Source organism: Centrocercus urophasianus, unplaced genomic scaffold (genome assembly GCF_019232065.1).
Source record: "Centrocercus urophasianus isolate 14NV4802_14NV808 unplaced genomic scaffold, USGS_Curo_1.0 seq_11, whole genome shotgun sequence".
Classification (NCBI taxonomy): domain Eukaryota; kingdom Metazoa; phylum Chordata; class Aves; order Galliformes; family Phasianidae; genus Centrocercus; species Centrocercus urophasianus.
In genome coordinates this window covers 44,529,291-44,547,060 of record NW_024884253.1, presented here as the reverse complement: position 1 = coordinate 44,547,060, position 17,770 = coordinate 44,529,291, and the positions used below count along the sequence as shown (strand labels likewise).

The window sequence follows — 17,770 nt, the reverse complement described above, 5'->3', positions numbered from 1 at the left end:
AGGAAGATTGCTTCTCAGGTAAAAGTACCCAAACATCTAGTAGAGCTTTGGCAGAGATCCTATGCTACAGTGTTAAATCACATTAAATATATGTCAGGTATAAAAATGTGTTTGTTGATTATTCCCAGTCATTGCAATGCATTTAAGCAATTATTTAATCTCTCTCTTTCTCTCTCATACATACATAAATGCTACATGCAGTATGGCATACAGCTGGACATAATCAGAAAAGAGTGAGCTCACTGTTCATAAGGGTTTGATGAACATCCAACACCACTACCACAACTCACTTCACCTTTATTGCACTGGGGACATAAGAGAGCTTGGTGCCAGACATCCCTCATCCGCTGAAGGCTTGATCATGCTCTACTCCAAACCAGTGATTAATTCCCATCAACTTTATGCGAAAGAAATTAATATAATTTCAGGTTTTAAGGACAGAGCTTGAAGTTATTAAGAGTTCCAAACCCTTAGCACTATGTGATACAGACTTAGGTTATACAGGGAACAAAAAAACATCAATGAACGGTGTGAAGTGGGCATTACCCTTTGTTCCTTTGCTCAGCTGCCTTAGCTCTAGATGAAAGTATACCTTAGTCACTTATTTTCAAAGAAATGGTTACCTTTAAAAAACAAAATTACTAAGATGCTGAGATGTCTTTCCAAATAACGGAAAAAAAAGGAAGTAAATGTGGTAACACATATCCTATACAGCCATTGAGCAAATGCTTTTTTTACTGTTGACTTACCAGGATTGTATTTTACATACATTACTCAAAACCCTTTTCCTGTGTGCTGAAAGACTTGTCCAAGAGACTGTTTGCACACAAGTGATAGAACTGAAGGAAGCACTTGTTGCATATTTAATAGAGCTGAGTACACTCAAAGAAACTGGAGATTCCCAGAGGAGTTATTCCTAGAAGTAATTACAGCCCTGGAGTTGCAAGTCAGGCAAAACATAACCCATGCAAAGCGGCAAAAAAGGAATGAAAGATATCAAGTGTCTGCACGTTTAACCAGTATCTCAAAAGAGCAAATGAAAGAAGACTGGAATATAATAGTCCAGAATTCCACAGAATCACAAAATCACCAGGGTTGGAAGGGAGCTCAAGGATCCTGAATCTCCAACCCCCCTGCCACATGCAGGGCCACCAACCTCTGCATTTAATACTAGTCCAGGCTGCCCAGGACCGCATCCAGTCTGGCCTTGAACACCTCCAAGGATGGGGCATCCACAACCTCTCTGGGCAGCCTGCTCCAGCACCTCACCACTCCCTCTGTAAAGAACTTAAACATCTCACAAATTATTAACGCTGACAAGTGTATATTTGGCAAAGCATTAAATTTCTTATCAAGATATGGTAGGGACTTACAACATACAGCTACAACAAAGACTAAGCATGAAAATAAGCAGCACTGTATTGGTGTGTGTCTAAAGATGGGTTTCATTAGCATACTGGAAAAGAACACACCCAATCTGCATCTTACACACAGTGCCATTCCAATTTAGACAAGCTGTGCTATAATTGCCACTATTCTACACCTAAGCATAACATTTGCAGATAACTGGGAACTGATGGAGTCTATATATCTTTAATCACTGTGATGCTTAAAAATTGACCAAGACAAATGAAGCCTGCTTTACTAAGGCTTTATTAAGTATGTTCTCTTAACAGCAAAAGCCAGTAACAAAATGAAGTACCAAAGTTAGCTCCAGCATGGAACACCAAGATGTTTACTGACTGAATTTATTGACTGAAGTCATTTTTCAAACAATTGTATTCTTAAAATAGTACTTACCCTTGAAAAAGGGTAGGGTAGGTAAATTTCAGGACAGACAGGACATACTGAAAAACAAATACCAAATTAATGGACATCAAACACGCACAGAGCTATGACATTAACACGCAATCGCCAGAGCAACAGAGAATACAAGAAGCTCCTACCAAAATAAAGAAAAATAAACAGACAAGATACAGTCTGAACGTTTTCTGTAAGTTCTCTTCCCACGCTGGAAGCGCTGGACGCTGCCCCAGTCTCTGTGGCAAGCAGCAGACGCTGAGTTACACTGTATTGCATACGCCGTACAATGCAAACTATTTCAAACTAAGTTAAAGTAGTCCACTTCTGGGCGCGCTGTGGCCATCTCTGTTGCGACCGACTGCGAACACCGAGGTTGCTTGACAGCCGCGCCTACCCGGGCATCGCCGCGCAGAGCCCACAGCAGCCCGGCTGCGCGGGGCCGCGCTCACCTTATTGGTGAAGCAGGACGCCAGGTAGAAGAGGCAGAAGGCGAGGCCGCCCGCCGGCCGCTTCAGATACATCGGTCACCGCCGTCCGCCGGGCCCCGCACCGCCCGCGGCGGCCATCGCGGCGCGGCGGCAGCTCCAAATAGCACCTCCTCCTTAAAAGGGCGATGCGGTCCGGTGGGGCCCACCGGCCGCTGCGCCCCCAGCCGCCCCCAGCCGCCCCCAGCTGCCCCCAGCCGCCCCAATGCTCTGCTACACTCCGCCCCCCGTTTATTTTTTTTTTTTTTTCCCCCCCCCCCTTTTTTTTTTTTTTTTTTTTTTTTTTCCTTTTAAAGCCTTTTTTCATAGCGTAACTTACCAGATGTAAACCACTTCCTTTGCATTTAATGTGAGCTGTAATATTTGTGCATTATGTGTATTCAACAAGTTCATTAATGCTTAATGCTAAAATATAATCAGCAAATGCTCAACTGGAAAAAAATGAAAAACTCAGCTGGAGCTACTCCTGCATGCTCTCTGCTTTCAACCTATCAATGAATTTAACAAAGAGTCATTTCAGGAACTGCAGCCTTTATTGCTTAACTCACACTGTTTGGACAGAACTTATTGCAGTGAGCCTCCCTGGGTAAAGGAAATATATATAAATAAATAGAGCAAATCGAAACCAAGAGTAAGCAACGTATTTGACAGCTGTGCTTATGTACACCAGTGATGTGTAAACCCTAAATATGGCAGGGAGGTAACAGCAGTGACAGATGTGTCCAACCCAGTTAACTGTCACTGGGCATCATCTTATTGCAAGCCTCATTCTTGCCAGGCCAGGTTTAAGCAAGGCCCTATCTTGCTGTTCACATATCTCTATGTGCTGTTCTCATCTCGACTTTGCTCAGCAGGCAAAGTGCAGGGTTCTCCCTGTATGTGCACACCCTATTGTAGCAGCATAGAATAAAGGTGCACAAATAAGGGACTGGTGAGTGTGTCCTGAACTGGGAAGAGAGGAAACTAGTGTCAGTGTTATGGCATTTCCACTTTGCAGGCATTGTCTTAGAGATCTCTGAACATCAGGAAGCAGGCAGAAGCATACTTTGCATTGTGCCACAAATTCATCCTGTAAGGCTTTCGGAAAGAATAAGGAAATTTTACTGGCATCATCAACAGTAAACACATGATACTTGTGAATTTTTTAATTTAGAGGAGTATAGTTTCCATAGAAAATATTACACTGATCTCTCTCATCATGATACTTGTGTTATACCTTATTAGAAGTGTGAGACTAGGGCAAACATGATATATTTTCCTACAGCAAAATGCAGAGGCAGGTTTGAATCGTTGTAAATCCCTTAAAGTGCAGATTAAAGAATGAAGATCATACAATCACAGAATCATTAAGGTTGGAAAAGACCTCCAAGATCATTCAGTCGAACTGTATACCTATCACCAGTGTTGCCCACTAACCCACGTCCCTTTGTACCACATCTACACTTTTCTTGAGCACCTCCAGTGATGGTGATTCTACCACTAACTGCTAAACAACTTCAAAAATATTTTGAGTAAAATTAAGGGAAATTTCTGCTCTAGATAGATTTGAAACTATTGCTGTTATTATTATTATTATTATTATTATAGGAGATGTGAGTTTGTGGCAAATGATTTTGTTTACATGTAATTTTGCAGAACATCTCAGTATAATTCAGTTCAAGGGTTGGTCCCTTCACTGAAGGGGTCATGGGCTCAAGGCCTCAGTCAAGTAATGTTTATCTGAAGAGGACTTCCTTTGAACCCTAAATTAGATTGCAGAACTGAGGAATGTGAAACTTGTTTTGTGAAAATTAAAAATGAAATAAAGAGATGAATATTAAGTAATGTGGGACTTTTTGAACCCAAACCTAACACTTTCTTACTTGGTGCTTGTACAGATCTGCCAGAGTGCTAGATTTTCTCATCAGCAGGACATTGCTTTGACATTCCGCTTGCTTATTTAACAGACAAGTCCAGCCAAAGAAGAAGCTTGGATGGGGCATGGCAGCAGTCTTTCAACCACAAAAGACTCTGAAGAGGGGAAGAAAGAATTTCCTTCTGTCAGGGCCAGGGGTGGAGAGGACAAGAACCACATTGCTACTGTATCACTAGACCAAGCTTTCCTTGTCCATTCTTGGTGCACATCTGTATGGTGTATAGGAAGGAGCTACTGGACTGGTTCAGGAGCTATGGGCCTAGAAGGGAGTCATCGCCTGGTTTGGGAGTTAGGGTCTGGTTCAAGAGTTAACAGCCTGGTCCAGGAGGTACCCCAGTGCTTTGATGTCTGGCCTTTCTGCAGCAGGCAGGACTTTCTGCAGCAGTGAACACCAGAAAAGGTTGCCTTGAGACATTGCAATGCCTTACGTCATCGCTAGTTGCTGATGACATCAGATGAACTTTGGCCAAGAACATGGAATCCTGCATGCCTGAGAGCCAATGTCAGTGGCACCTGTGGGGACTGCCCTGCTGAGGTCACACAGGGAACAGCCCCTGCCCAGCCAAGGGATGCCAGGAAGCTGTGAGACCTTGTCCCATTTCTCCTGCCCTAGAAAGCCAGCTGAGGGGCTGGTTACCTGCCATCTGAGTAAAATTAAGGGAATTTTCTGCTCTAGACAGATTTGAAACTATTATTTCTATTGTTGTTATTGCTGTTATTATTCTTATTTTAGGAGATGTGAGTTTGTGGCAAATGATTTTGTTTACATGTGATTTTTAGAACATCTCAGTATATTTCAGTTCAAGGGTTGATCCGCTGCACAGCTCATTTGTGGCTATCTATACATGCAGGGAGGCTGCATTGCTGCAAAGTGCCAGGAAGCTGCCCCTGCCCTGAGAGTAGGGCATATCAATCCCCACACGACTTCCAGGTGAACACTTAAAATGGAGGTGCAACAGGCAGAGGATCACACACGAAACACCTCTATTAATTTCGTATTTGCAGGGCGTTCGATTACACGATGAAATGCATATGTTCCCTTACGCTCCCCCCCCCCCCCCCCCCCCATGCCCACCTCGCCAACAAAAAGCGACCTTTCCCCTTTCTTTCCCCACCCCCAGCACCACCGCCGTGTTGACATCACCGGAAGGCGCGTCCCGTCCCGCCGGCCAATGGGGAACGGCTCGGCCGGTGACGGTACGGGGATTGAGGCCGAACCCGGAAAGCTCCGCGTTCAGAGCGTCGCTGTCCACTCGAGAGTTCACGTCCCTGCCGTCCTCCTCCCGCTTCGCCTCTCCGTGCGCAGATGGACCCGGTAGGAGTCGCCGCCGCCCCCCCCCGAGGCCGGGCCGGGCCCAGCCTGGCAGAGCAAGGTGAGCGCGGTGTGGCGTGGCGGCCTGCTGGGCTCGGGCAGGCCCCGGCGGCGGCCGGGAGTTATCCTCTCGTGGAAAGGCCGGTAAATGGGGCTGTTCTCCGCGAGGCCTCGCGGGGTGTTGTTGGTTGGGCTGTCGGGGCAGCGAGCTGCCTGGGTTCCAGCCCTCCTTCCAGCTGTGTGCGGGTTTCTGTTTCTCCAAAGGCAACTTTACGGCATAAACTTGTAAACAGACTTTGTGGGAAGGCTACTTTCTGTCTTCAGGCGGTGGTGAAGCTTTCTTCCTTCTTGTCTGTTAGGAAATGACCATCGATGTCCTTTCAGTCACACTCTTCTCAGCTTATGGAGCTACTGCTAGAGATATGAGGGGTGGATAGTGATAGGATATGGGGGAATGGCTTTAAACTAAGGGGAGGTTTAGGTTAGATATGAGGAGGAAGTTTTTCACACAGAGGGTGGTGATGCACTGGAGCAGGTTGCTCAAGGAGGCTGTGGATGCCCCATCCCTGGAGGCATTCAAGGCCAGGCTGGATGTGGTTCTGGGCAGCCTGGTCTGGTGGTTGGTGACCCTGCACATAGCAGGGGGTTGAAACTGGGTGATCATTGCAGTTCTTTTCAATCCAGGCCATTCTGTGATTCTGTCTACTGTGCCACAATTCCTCATACTTTCCTCCATATCTAGAGAGCATAAGCTCTTATGGGATTACACCAGCTTGTTTTAGAGCTGCTGGTAGCTAATTGTCCTTATTATCAGTGTTGCCATTGCATTTCTCACTGTCTCAAACAAAATATTTATTTACAGTGTCCCTGGGGAACTCCAAAAACTGCCTCGATATCATGTTCCCTTGCCGATGTTATGAGTGAACAGCTGGCAAAAGAGCTGCAACTGGAGGAGGAAAATGCTGCTTTTCCTGAAGTAGTTGCGTAAGTTTAAAATCCAGGATTAGTGAGCTCTGCAGTTGTAAGTCGCCATTATCTGTCCTCCTCTGTGTTGTGTGATTGTAGTGGAGCAGTGTAGTAAGTGCTTTGCCTATTATTTTCTAGCTCTGCCTTTCCATAGATGGTGGCTTCTCTAGTTAAAACTCTTCCTTAGAGACTCTTCTGTCCTTTCTTGCTATTTCTTTTGTATTATTTTGATTGCCTTAAGTCAGTCCCTAAACTGCGTTTTGACAAAAGTTGTCAGAAATGTAATTTCTTCTTTTTTAGAGGGTTTAACGTATATACAAATTCAGTTTTCAAACTGTCTGGTTGTGTATCACTTGTATTCTCCAAGTACTTTAAAATTCTAAATACTTACTTCCAAGACTTTACAGGACCTAAATTCATGCCAGTTCTACCTTTGACCCTCTCTTGCAGTACAATGCAATGCTGATTATGCAATGCTGAACTTGTTAGAGCATGTCTAGAGAAAGGCTACACAAATCATCTAAGGGATGCAACACCTTCCCTACAAGGACAGGTTGAGAGAGATGGGACTATTCAGCCTGAAGAAAAGAAGGCTCCAGGGAAACCTGAGAGCAGCTTTTCAGTATCTAAAGGGGGAAAGAGGGGGAGGTGACTATAAGAAGGAAGGGGACAGACTCTTTAGCAGAGCGTGCTAGCAAACAGGACAAGGGGAAATGATTTCAAACTAAAATAAGGGAGATCTGGATTGGATGTAAGGAGGTTTTTTTTGTTGTTGTGGGGTTTTGTTTTTTTTTTCTTTTTTTGCTTTGTTTTGTTTTACAATAAAGGTAGTGAGGTGCTGGGACAGGTTGCCTGGGTGCCCCATCCCTGGAGATATTAAAGGTCAGGCTGGATAGGGCTCTGAGCAACCTGATGTAGCTGTAGGTGCCCTGTTCACTGCAGGGGATTTGGACCAGGTGACCTTTAAGGGTCCCTTCCAATTCAAGCAGTTCTGTGAGACTCTAGTTTTTATTTTTGGATATATATTATATGTATTTTCTGCATGTATCTTTCTAGCTGTGCTATTTCTTTCCCTTTCATAAGGGGCATCTTAAAAAAAATCATGCATCATGCTGCTTATAGAATGGTAAACCAAGACACTGAAGTAATGTTTGCCTTGTAAAGGAGTGGCAATAAGAATTTAGGGAGTCACTGTTAAGATGTGTTAGTTTCTATACAGCTCTATACTAGGGTTTTTTGTATAGAGTGATCAAATCATGTGAAGCAGTGTTTCTGTGTAGATTATTGTACTCAGTTTTTTCTGCTTTGCTTTTCTATTTTTATATAGTGTTGCAGAAGGACCATTTATTACAGGAGAAAATGTTGACACTTCTAGTGACCTAATGCTAGCTCAGATGCTGCAGATGGAATTTGACAGGGAATATGATGCACAGCTTCGGCGTGAAGAGAAGAAATTTAATGGAGACAGCAAAGGTATTTTTGCTTTGGAAATATTTGAGGCATTCTGTTTATACTGACAGAGCTATGAAGGAGTAGCAAATGCTAATAATCACAGATGTGCTCATTTGTTTTGTCTCAAGTTTCCATATCCTTTGAAAATTATCGGAAGGTGCATCCCTTTGACAGTGACAGCTCAGAGGATGAAGTTGATTGGCAGGATACTAGGCATGATCCTTATAGGGCAGGTATGTGGTAGTACCAACCAGTCTTGTGAGCATCACTTATGTTTGCTTTGATGTCAAGTTTGATATATTTTTCTTATTGCTGGCAGATAAACCTACTATTACACCAAAAAAGGGTTTCATAGGGAAAGGAAAGGACATTACTACTAAACATGATGAAGTGGTTTGTGGAAGAAAGAACACTGCTCGTATGGAAAATGTAAGTAAAAGCTTGGGAAAATTCACTCTGTGTAGCATATGTGAAACTAGAATGCTGAAATTTAATTAAAAGGAGTAATGTTTGCCTGTCTTTACTGCTGTATGTGGTGCTGAATTTTTATGTCCTCATCAGATGAAAACAACTTGGTTTAATTATTTGAACTGGCAGTTTGATTTGTGTTTTCCCCTTCCCCTCTTTTTTTTTTTTTTAAACGTCTATTTTGATAATAGAAGTAACTTATTTTCAGTCAGTGGTTTGATATACAGCTTTTCAATCTACTTATCCATACTATGTGCCTTCTGTTTTCTTTAACGTAAGTGGTGTTGCTGCTCTAAATAAGGAAATGCTGTAAGTGCTATTTCACAGGATGTTAGGTAATATCATATCAGCTTGGGCAGAACTGAGTGCTGAGCTCGGAGCAATACGTTTTTTGACACTTTGAAACTCACTTTGTGCCATGTTGTCCCTTAGGTCTTAATCTGCCCTAGATTCTTGCAGATGAGAACGAGAAATTCCTGCTTGTGCCAATAGTTGTCTGCTAGTACCAATACTTAACACTTATCTCTATTTGTAGTTTGCGCCAGAGTTTCAAGTTGGGGATGGAATTGGGATGGACTTAAAGCTGTCAAATCAAGTCTTCAACGCCTTAAAGCAGCATGCATACTCTGAGGAACGTCGAAGTGCAAGGCTCCATGAAAAGAAGGAACACTCCACTGCAGTATGTTCTTTAAATCTTTTTATCCTCTTTATCCTATGTAACAGTGAACTGCTGTTTTGGTAATTCCTTGATTAAAAAGAACTGTTTTACTAAAAACAATATTTAAACCAGTCTCTAACTCTGCTAAATGAGCTTAGAGATTGCGTATAGAAATCATCTAGCACATACTCTGAAGCATGTGGCTCCAAGCATCTGTCCTCATAGCAAGTCTCAGGAAGATGAGGTGACTAAATTTTTCCTTAATAATTTAGGAAGTCAGTAGATAGCCTTAATGAATGAATCTAGAACTGTGCCTGTGGTAATTCCTGCTCTGAAGTCTTTCAGGCTTGAATGTTTTACTTTACTTTTGCTGATACAAGAATAATATAACATTTCGGGATGATTCTTGAAAACACTGTAGAAAGTGCTCTTAAGGAATAATCTGAATCTGGACCATGCAGCAGAGTGTACCCACAGTAAATTAATGGATGATGTGAATCTAGGAGGTCTGGGGGAGGTAGCTGGCTTACCAGAGGGCCATGCAGCAATTCAGAGGGATCTTGACAAAATGGAGAGGTGGGCAGGCAAAAATCTGCAGTTCAGCAAGGAGAGATGCCAAGTCCTGCGCTGGGGTGGAACAGTTCCTGGCACCAGAAGTGTGCTGTAGGCCACCTAGGTGGAAAGCAGCCTGGCAGAAAAGGATTTGGTGGACAGTGAGCCAGCAGAATGTCTTGCAGTCAAGAAAGCTGATGGCATCCTGGGCTGCTTTAGGCAAGGTATTGCCAGTAGGTCAAGAGAGGTGATCTTTACCCTCTACTCAGCCATGGAGTGTAGGGTCCAGTTCTCAGCTCTACAGTATAAGAGAGACATGGGCAGAGTCCAGCAGTGGGCCACTGAGAGAATGAAGGGGCAGGAGTATATTTCCTATGGGGTGAGGCTGGGAGAGCTGGGAACGTTCAGCCTGGAGAAGAGGCTTGAGAGTGCCTCATCAGATATATAAATACCAGAAGGGAGCAGAGAGGATGGGGGCCAGGCTCTCTTCAGTGGTGTTCAGTGCCAGGATGAGAGGCAATGTGTGTAAATGAAATGTAAGAGTTTCCATCTGGCACTGGTGCAAGTTGCCCAGAAGCTGTGGAGTCTCCTTCTTGGAGATCTTTGGCAGCTGCCTGAATGCAGTCCTGGTCACCCTGCTCTGAGTGTCCTTGCTTGACCAGGGCTTATGCCAGATGGACCCAGAGGTCCCTTTTCTCTGTGCCCTTCAGCCAGTCTGAGGTTCTGTGGTTGTGTGATAACACTGTATATACTGAATGCAGAATCGATAAAATACTGGCTGCTACAATGTGACAATGTATCTGAGTATTTTTCTCCCCCACCCTGTCAATGGAGAGAGCACTCTTAATATGCTATTTTTCCCATGCAATTAGGCACCTGTAATATATAAATACTATAAACTCATTGCAAAAGTGAAGGATTATTTTAATAATTTGTATACTTCTTTCTCACCTGTAGGAGAAAGCAGTGGATCCTAAAACACGTTTACTTCTGTACAAGATGGTCAGTGGTGGAATGCTGGAGACCATCACAGGCTGCATCAGCACAGGGAAAGAATCTGTTGTTTTTCATGCATATGGAGGAAGGTAAGTATGTTGTTTGTTACTGACAGTAGCCTGAAGTGCCAGAGAGAGCCTAAAAAGGAGAAACCACAACATATTTGAGCAACCTGTGTTTATTTCATTGCCAGGACTTAAACGTTTAGTTCATATGCATGCAGATAGTGATAAGTTCTGCAAGCCAAATAGTGTTTATTTTGAAGTATTTAAAAAAAAAAAAAAAAGCCAAACAACAAACCACCTCCACTTTTTTCTCTGGAGATGAGCTAGGGACAAATCAACTGCAGCTTTCTGTGAAGGTCTGTTTCCACTGACCTACCCTGGACTAGAAAGCCACTGTGATGACCTTGGGATACCTGAAGATTGTCTTTCCATCACACTACTTTTAACAGCTCAATCTATGCAGCTGAGCAAGAGGTGCTCTCTTATTTTTGGGTTACCTAGATGGTTACCTTTGGGATGCTGTTCACTTTGCAAGTTGTGCAAGTCTCTGGTTTTAAAGACTACGATGCTCAAAGGATTTTTGTGCATTAAAGATTGCAGTGCATGGAAACATTACTCGTTTAAAGTATATGAAGAAGGAATTAATAAAACCCAAATTCACGTAACTTGTTGAGAGATGTCAGGAGTGAGATGATGTTGGGAGAAGGTTGGTTAGTTTCTTCTACTTGACCTCTCCTGAACAGTGGTAAGAGTGACCTTTTGCTTACTGTTATTCAAAGGGCAGTGTGTTTTGAGGTGCTTAATAAAACATGGTGACGCTACTATTATTGCTCTAAGACATGGATCTTTTTTTCACTTGTAATGGAAGTAATTACATCTGTTAACACAGCTACTATTAGCTATAATGCTTAATTAAAATTTTCACAGGCTGGGAGATGGAACCTATTGGATAAGCAACATGTGATCAAAGTTCCAAAAATCAAATATTTCCTATTTAAGCCCTTACAAACTTGAAGTGATTTTCAAGCTTGATATCAAATCTTTTCCTTTCATGTTAAAAATCTCATTATCTTGCATCATTTAAAAAAAAGAGAAAACACATGAAAAAGCAATAAAGCAGCTGTGCATTTTCTTGCAAGGATGTGAGCAGTTAATTTTATTGTGTGCTTGACTCTTTGACTCTCTCCACGAGAAGTGCAACTGAAGGTGATAAAGTTATACCTCCAGAATGTGCCATTAAAGTGTTTAAAACAACTCTTAATGAATTCAAAAACCGTGACAAATACATCAAGGATGACTACAGATTCAAAGACCGCTTCAGTAAATTGAATCCACGGAAGATTATTCGCATGTGGGCTGAGAAAGAAATGCATAACTTAACAAGGTAAAAAAAAAAAAAAAAAAAAAAAGTCAAATTCTTGTTGGTTTCCTACTCTCTGTTTTAGAAAGTTAGATTATGTCTGGGTAGAAGTCTAGATTTGATGTTGGCATAGACTGAATAAGCATCTGGTTTCTTACAGTTTAATGAATTAAAAGCATCTTCTGGGATTTGGCAGTAGAATTTATAGGCCTGTGAAGTGATCAGCCCCTAGCTGTAAAAATAATTAGTTTTCCATTACCATTTTTAGGCACGCTTTGGATAACTCAGATTTTAGAGTCCTAAGTGAAATGTAGAGGGGGGGGGAATATATAATCAATTAACAATCCTGTCTGTTTCAAAGACTACTTACTTCTGGATCAAATCTCTGGCATGCAGCTTGAAAATGAACAAGCAGTAACTAGACTGGTTTTTTTGTTTGTTTGTTTTTTTAAATTGTTATGGCTTTGTTTTGTTTTCTTCATCAGTGTCTATTTGTTTTTATCCACAGAATGCAAAATGCAGGAATTCCTTGTCCTCAAGTGGTTATCCTTAAGAAACACGTCTTGGTTATGTCTTTCATTGGCCAGGATCAAGTCCCAGCACCTAAACTAAAGGATGTGAAACTTAATAGTGAAGATATGAAAAAGGCCTACTATCAAGTTCTTAATGTAAGGCAGTGCTGATGTGGCGTGTACTTGTACTGAATAACTTAAAGGACAAATCAGCATTTATTTACTTTCTAGGATGCTTGAATAAATTTCCAAGTATGGAGTCCAAAGGCTTATTTTGCTGCTGTTTAATGAGTAACTTAAAATAAATAAGAAATGAAGCACTAGAAAAAATAATCTGAGCAGAGGATGTGCTTTCGAATTTGGTGACAGGGTATTTTACAACAGAGAACTCATGAGCTAGTAGTCCTCCTTTTATAGAAGAAAGTTCTCTGTCTTTCTGGGTTTACAAAACACTTAGTTGATGATAATTAATCATGCTCTGGTAGTAAACCACTTTTTTTTTTTTTTTTTAAACTAGTGTAGAAATCAGAGAATGCATTAGAATATGGCATGTGTTCTTCATGGTTCAGACACGTACCTTCTAAATGTCTGTTTTCTATTAATTTCCCATAAACAAAAAAGCAAGCAAAAACCAACAGCAGTTTGGTACTGTGAATGATGTGTATGTCAAATTTTGAGACTGATAGAGCAACACAACCCTGTTTTCAATGAGCAGAGTATCAATACTGAATACTAATACTGATCAGGATTCTAAAACTGGGCCACCTTTTCCCTGTGTGATTGGGCAAGAGTGACAGATACATTTAGAGAACGTGTTTATCTGTCTAATGTGCTCAGTCTGCTGGCAGAGCTGATGTGAGTTTTATGAGAATGACTTGACAAAGGTCAGTCATTAAAAGGCTTAATTTGCTGGCATTTCACCAAAACTGCAGTTCCCTGTGAAATGTTATTGAAGGCTTGGAAGAAATCATAGAAATGTGTGTGGGTGGGAAACACTTCATTGTGTTACAGTTGTGCAACTGTTATTTATTTGGAATTTAGCACACTTTGTTAACAGATTTGGTTCCTTGCAGATGATGCAGCAGTTGTATAAAGAGTGTAATCTGGTCCATGCTGATCTGAGTGAATACAACATGCTTTGGCACAATGGAAAGGTGAGCGTATTTTTTTTATGATGTAGGAAGAAAAAGTTTTGTCTAATATGAAATGTTAAAGCAAAGTGAATTGCTGTCTCTGCTTACAGGTTTGGCTTATTGATGTCAGTCAGTCTGTGGAGCCAACTCATCCTCATGGACTTGAATTTTTGTTCAGAGACTGTAGGAATGTTTCACAGGTAGGACCTCTTCAGCTGACAATCCTCTGTTACAAAGGATGTCTTTCTAAGATGCAACAGCAGAATTCAGAATTACTGAAAAATCAATCAGTATAACTCCACGAAATAATTGTGGCTGGATTTATGTAAGATTCATCTTGCATGATGTCAGTACTGACGGCGTTCTTTAAAAGGCAAATTCTGGGGTAGAATAAGACAGTGCTGGTGGATTTAAAACTTCCCTCAGCTGTTACCTACAGGTCAGCAAAGGCAAAAACATCATTTTGTCTAAAAACGTCTAAAAACTTCTAAAATTGTAACTCGTGGAGAAAGAGAAATATTTTGTTTTCTCTTAAGTGTTTAATGTATGCTTTTTGTTTTACGCAGTTCTTCCAGAAAGGAGGTGTGGCAGAAGCAGTTAATGAGCGTGAGCTCTTCAATGCTGTCTCAGGTTTAAATATTACAGCTGAAAGTGAAGTGGACTTCCAAGCAGAGGTACAACTTTGTGTTTAACATTTCAATTTGGTTAGCTTGTAGCCACTGCAATACTTAACTTTCCAAGTTTAGTTTGTATGATTAATGTGAGTATAACTTCAGAAATCATTTTGTACCTCTCTTTTAAATGTTGATTATTTCCTCCTCATAGAAGCAGTTTTCAGAAACTCTGACAGACTTCCTCTCTATTCCTGATGATCTGCTCCCAAATATAAAAGCTCCTTGTGCATAATTGCACTTTCCAGTGCTAAAGGAAATATTTAGTGATCTGTTTGCATTTAAAAGATAGTGTTGTTGTCTTGCCTTACGGCTTTCCTTTCTTAGAATAAGCTTTTGTTGAAATGAATAAATTGCTGCTTATTTTTAATACTTCAAATGTAAAATCTCTCTTATAGGCTTGCGTTTTCAATCTTCAAGCCTAACATTAGACATATGAAATCACGTTAATCTAAATACAGACTAGGAGTCTGTGGTCACCTTTCACTTTTAACTGTCAAATTGTGGTTATCGCTCCTCAAGGGGTGCATCCTGTTCACAGACACTTATAAGCTGTCAAAAATTCCCCATCTACTGATTAAATTAAGGCTACATAGCAATTCTACTTGAATCTGGATAACATTGCAGGTTTATGCTTGTCCAGGATAAACAGGTCGGAGCATTTAACTTGTGGTGCAAGTCCTTAAACTGATGAAGGGAGCAAAATAGTCATGAGAATTTCTTAGGCTGTTCCAAGATTAAGTTACTGATTGATTTATTAAGGGGGGAAGGGAGAAATTCACTCTCACTGACTTCATTGTGAGCTTTGGTACGTAGGAGTTTGTCATCTCTCTTTACCTATGGCTTTTCTGGGAAAGACTTATTGCTGTTTATGTGAAATTGAGCAGTCCATCCTTAAACTTAAGCTTTAGATTGGAGTGAATAAAATTACCTCCCACAGAGTACAAGAGGAAGTAATCCAAACACAAGCTGGAGGCTAAAATAAGCCATCCTACTGTGTTACATTGATTGTACAAAAAAATTGAATAAATAAAATAAAAAAAATTAAACAATGACAGTCTTCTGCTTTCACCACTGATAATAATTGTGGTGAATTTGTAATCTTAATATTACTGAGAATTTCTCCACTGTTGCTGGATTGGCTGAGTTACAGCAGAGATGATTAGCAGTGGAGAAATAGTTATGTACATTGTAGAGTACAGATGAAGTCTTAGGAATCACCCTGTCTTTTCTGCAACTCCTTGTGCTTCACATGCTGGACTCCAAGGGTGACACAAGCTGGATTTATCCTGACACACACCAGAAATGTTGGAAAAAGATACTTATATGAAAGGAAACAAACTATATTTTGTCAGTGGGGGTAAAATGTGGCCTTTTTTTTCCTTGAGGATAATATATATGTGTTTCAGTTGTTGTATGAGGCTGTGAGGAAGTGCAACTCCTTTTATTAACTTCTGAGAACAGATGTTTTGAGCTGTTTCTAAAGCATATTGCCCATATGAGACAGAATAAATGAAATGTTGTAAGTACTGATCAGTCATCTCAATATACACTTCTCATACTATTTAGGAAGATTCTAGAGCAAGCATGGCTTTCTAATTTCAACGTGAGTTTATTTTTTGGTTCTCTAGATTGAAGCCTTGGAGAAGATGAATGAAGATCACGTGCAGAATCATGGAAAGAAGGTGTCCACGTTTTCAACTGATGGAGACCCACCTATATATAATGAATAGCACTGGGTGTGTAGCTGCTTTAAAAACAACAACACAGACTTGCTGCTACTGACATTGGTGCAGTGGTAAATGTCAACTACCAATGTTGAGAGAGTGGTTGACTGGGATTGCCAAAATGGAAAACACAGTGAGCGTATGGTGATGCCTCAGTGTGTTTTTTCTTTTTGTTTGCTTTGTTTTTAACCTGGCCCGCGCATCAGGCTGGCACTGGGAGGATGAAATGTCACTACTGGGGATGGTCTGACAGCATCACCAATTGGCTGCTCACACTAGGCCGATATAGCTGAGGTGGTCATATTTTGCATGATTCAGAGCTTCTGTTTTAGTAGTTTTTTTTCTCCCAAAAGTTACACATCGTTTAAATTTACTGAGAAAGCACACTAGGAGAGTTTTTTTCTTTTTTTCCTATTGCTACTTCTAAAGCTACTTTAAAATTGTAGATGGAAAAATTGTCAATGAGCTTCTCGCCTATTTCACCCCAGCCAAAACCAAAAGTCAAACTGTGTGCTGTAATAATTAAACTGTTTATTTAACAAAATAATATCTTTATATGCACAAAAACCTAAACCTTTCACTTAAAGTACGTGGAATGTGGCTCTAACTGTCTCAGTAAATACAATTAGACACTACAAGAAGTGGGTCTTAACTAGCAGAGGACTACTTTGACATGCTAAGAAATCCAAGTTGCTGAACAAATTCAGTTCAGTTACCTTTGGTCTTTAAAAAAAAAAAAAAAACAAAAAAAAACAAACCCAAGTAATTAAATAACTTGGTGCAAATTATACAGTTTTTTTTTTTTCTTTTTTTAAATCTTGCATCTCCACTGAAAATCTGAGTACCAAACCTCCTAGTTCATCTAGAAGAGACTCAAACTCTGAAAACAAAATACTGATCAGAATTACTTTTAAATGAAGCATACTATTTGTAAGTAGAAAATTTATCTTTCCTGTTTTTATTCTTAATGTCAGCCTATTTTATCAAGTTTTAAAAGTCTAGTGATGTTTCTCTGCAACACATTTAAAGATGACTTGATCTAGTGGAGTGGTTTGGAGTTAAGAATTTCTGATCAACTTTTCAAACTGCAGTTCTGGATGCTGCTCTTTATCAAGCAAAATATAATGTTGCTGTGTGAAATTCTCCCAGTGTACTGTGGAAATGATTTGGGTTTTGTTTTTATTAACTCGAGGAGTGGTGGCAAAGTAAAAACTGAAGATCTTGCAGTGGTATTCTTGTGTGGTTCTTTGTATTGTACTAGCCATCCCTGATCCTCAGTGCTTTGATTGAGACAATCTTCTTGCTTCTATTCCTTGTTTTTGGTAAAGCAGCTTATGACTTGTAGAGTTCGTTCCTAATCCCTTAGTGGAAAAAGTTGCCCAAAATAGGGACCTCAGGGATAGAACAGAAAGGGTACTGACATGGAGTGATAGAGTTAACACCTTCAGAAGGAGTGAATGCTGCTGTTGTCAAGTACAACCCAACCTTTTTCAAAGCATGCAGAGGATAAGGCTTTTTAAAAGAAAAACTCCTCATAGCCAGAGGAGAGATTTAGATATGATATGAGGAAGAAGTTTCTTACATCCCTGTACATACTCCAGGTCAGGTTGGCTGGGGCTCTGAGCACCGTGATGTAGCTGCAGGTGTTGCTGTTCATTGCAGGGGCGTTGGGCCAGATGGCCTTCAAGGGTCCCTTCCAACTCATGATTCTGATACAGGTTCATTATAAGTTTTTTATCCTTCTAACGTTTCTCA

At 40.9% G+C, this 17,770-nt stretch overlaps 2 protein-coding genes across 5 annotated transcripts in view; one reads left to right on the top strand and one right to left on the bottom strand.

The window, feature by feature from the left end:
• Positions 1 to 2,370, bottom strand: part of TMEM241 (transmembrane protein 241) — a 51,112-nt gene extending 48,742 nt beyond the window's left edge. For all 4 annotated transcript variants that reach the window (XM_042835986.1, XM_042836009.1, XM_042835994.1 and 1 more), the window contains exons 1-2: positions 2,253 to 2,370; positions 1,801 to 1,847 (exon numbers count right to left, since the gene is read on the bottom strand). In XM_042835986.1, the coding sequence (XP_042691920.1) occupies positions 1,801 to 1,847; positions 2,253 to 2,324 (119 nt within the window). In that variant the 5' untranslated portion in view covers positions 2,325 to 2,370. The remainder of the gene's footprint in view (positions 1 to 1,800; positions 1,848 to 2,252) is intronic.
• Positions 2,371 to 5,389: 3,019 nt separating this feature from the next.
• RIOK3 (RIO kinase 3) lies at positions 5,390 to 17,247 on the top strand. Its single transcript, XM_042835971.1, is given in 14 exon segments — positions 5,390 to 5,539; positions 5,541 to 5,576; positions 6,378 to 6,499; positions 7,809 to 7,954; positions 8,062 to 8,166; positions 8,253 to 8,362; positions 8,937 to 9,080; positions 10,569 to 10,696; positions 11,808 to 11,996; positions 12,481 to 12,640; positions 13,558 to 13,638; positions 13,728 to 13,817; positions 14,184 to 14,291; positions 15,920 to 17,247. Coding segments are annotated over 14 exon segments (1,551 nt in total). The 5' UTR covers positions 5,390 to 5,509; the 3' UTR covers positions 16,022 to 17,247.
• Positions 17,248 to 17,770: the final 523 nt, after the last annotated feature.